This window comes from Helobdella robusta (genome assembly GCF_000326865.2).
Source record: "Helobdella robusta unplaced genomic scaffold HELROscaffold_26, whole genome shotgun sequence".
NCBI classification, from domain to species: Eukaryota; Metazoa; Annelida; class Clitellata; order Rhynchobdellida; family Glossiphoniidae; genus Helobdella; species Helobdella robusta.
The window spans coordinates 2,334,895-2,337,232 of record NW_008704349.1 but is presented as its reverse complement, the minus strand read 5'-3'; the positions used below and the strand labels follow the sequence as shown (position 1 = coordinate 2,337,232).

Sequence of the window (2,338 nt, the reverse complement as noted above, 5' to 3'; positions counted from 1 at the left end):
TGTGTGTGTGAGTGTGTCTAATATACCAAACAACGTATCAGATTCACGCTTTTAAATTTAATTAAGTAAATCGAATTAGCTCATGTCAATCACATTGTTTGTTAGGATCTTTCATCCATGTTTTGTTTGCCTCTTCTTTTTTTAAATTGAAAATTTTAAGTGAAAAATTGTAAGTACAGTTAAGAAATTAGTAAAAAAAAATAACTCTCTCTCTCTCTCTTCCTCAATTTTTCTCTTTCTCTCTTTATATATATATATATAAAGAGTGTGTGTGTGTGTGTGTATGTGTGCACATGTGCACATTTGTTTGTTGTTTGTGGAGGCCTCTTCATTAGTTATTGCGATTTAACATTTGACAATTAACCAGCCAGCTGGCAAAATCGTACTTTCACAACTACCACCACCACCACAACTAGCAATAGTAATTATAATGAAGAAAACAGCAGTAACTATGAGAGAGGAGAAAACATGAAAATAAGGAAAGAATAAATAAAAGTATCATGATATATGTATGTATGTGAATAATATGAAATAAGAAAGTATCATGATATATGTATGTAATTAATAGAAAAAAATAAGAAAGTATCATGATATATGTATGTAAATAATAGGAAAGAATAAGATAGTATCATGATATATGTCTGTATATAATAGGAAAGAATAAGAAAGTATCAAGATATATGCATATATATTTCTGTATGTACACATGTATGTACACAATCATCAGTCATTTATAGCTAACATTTTTATTTTAAATGTTAATACTACACTGTGACATATGCAGCATTGACATAATACTGTTACTACACAAAACTTATTAATATTATTGTTATATGTGGGTGCTATTAATGCTCCCTAAATGAATAAAGAGAGAATAGCAAGTGAAGTAACTTGATGACGGATTGAAGATGTCCCCACTGAATAGGATGAGTGGATTCAAGTGCTGCAGATGATGAATGGCAGTTGTGAACCTGGCAGCCCCGCCTACAGGCTCCTGCTTTCGTGATTCTACATTGTAAACGTCGTTGAAATGTATCAAGTAAAGTTTTTTGATGTTGCAAGCTGAGGGGTCCACGCTACTACCACTGTTGATTGAAAGTTGCTGAAGAACATCTAGAACGGTTTTTTTACTGCATTCATCTGCTGCTGATGATTCGATTGGAGACATCTTTTTCGAATTATTTGTTGAAGAATCATCACCGTTGTGAGGGTGTGAATTAGTTGTAATGTTAGGAGACATGAATGAAGTTGGAGTTGACGTCTTGGGGGTCGAGGTGGCCTCCCCATCCTCCTCTTCAGGTAAATCGACGGATGTCATTTTGTGCAAGTTACGCATTGAGTTAACGCTTGATTGCCTCTTCTCATCCATCGCCATATCCCACAAGTATATTTATTTTTGTCAAGTTTCCTAAAGTAAAAAATTAGAAAAAAATGCAAAATAACGCTTTTAAAAATTTTACGATTTATAAAATTTCAGCTTAACCATATTTTTGTTCTATTCTCGTCTGCTACAACAAAAAAAACCGTAAAACCTTGAAGTTATTCGTTCAAAGTTATTTATATTGTGGCTAAAAGTTAACTAGATAAGAAACAAATTTTATTAATTATTTGGCGCCTAGGTTTGAAATAAATACTAAATCTTGAACCCGCAAATTAACTAATTACCGCAGTTTATCCATTATAATATACTTGCACATAGGGATCTCTATGTATTCAAATTTATATTACGTATATCCTTAAACATCTACATATTCTTATTCATATCCACACAAACATACATTTACCTTAGGATAAAAATAATAGTTTTAGAATAATAATATTAATAATACGCATATATATATATATATATATATATATATATATATATATATATATATATATATATATATATATATAAGTTGCTAAGTACAAATACATATGATTTATGGAATTTTGATTGAATTTTGAACCAGTATATAAAAGGCGTTGTGGTGGAAAAAGGCTGAGATTCAGTTTTGCTGGTTTCAACAATACTGAAGTTTTGGCAAGGAAGGACGATTAAGGTAACAAAATTAGGCATTTTGAATCATTTACTCAACTTATCTTCAACTAAATTTCGTTCCTTTGACATTCTTCTCGTCATTAAGATCTAGTTTTATTCAAGATGTAAAACATTTTCGATGAATGAAGTGACAAAAGTGATAATTAACGTACGAAAAATCATGATAATTTAACTTTTGTTGAAAATAATTGAAGAGTTTATAGATTTTTTTTCCAATTGAGATTGAAACTATCTCATATAAAATAACTCATTTTTCGAATAACTAACTTAATGTAACAAATTTTCGATAAAATTTTT

General features: G+C 30.0%; 1 protein-coding gene across 1 annotated transcript in view; it reads right to left on the bottom strand.

The window, feature by feature from the left end:
• Window positions 1–1,168, bottom strand: part of HELRODRAFT_80178 (hypothetical protein) — a gene marked incomplete at both ends in the record, with an annotated part of 5,740 nt that extends 4,572 nt beyond the window's left edge. Inside the window, one exon of the mRNA XM_009020120.1 lies at window positions 892–1,168. Within this exon, the coding sequence (XP_009018368.1) occupies window positions 892–1,168 (277 nt within the window). The remainder of the gene's footprint in view (window positions 1–891) is intronic.
• Window positions 1,169–2,338: the final 1,170 nt, after the last annotated feature.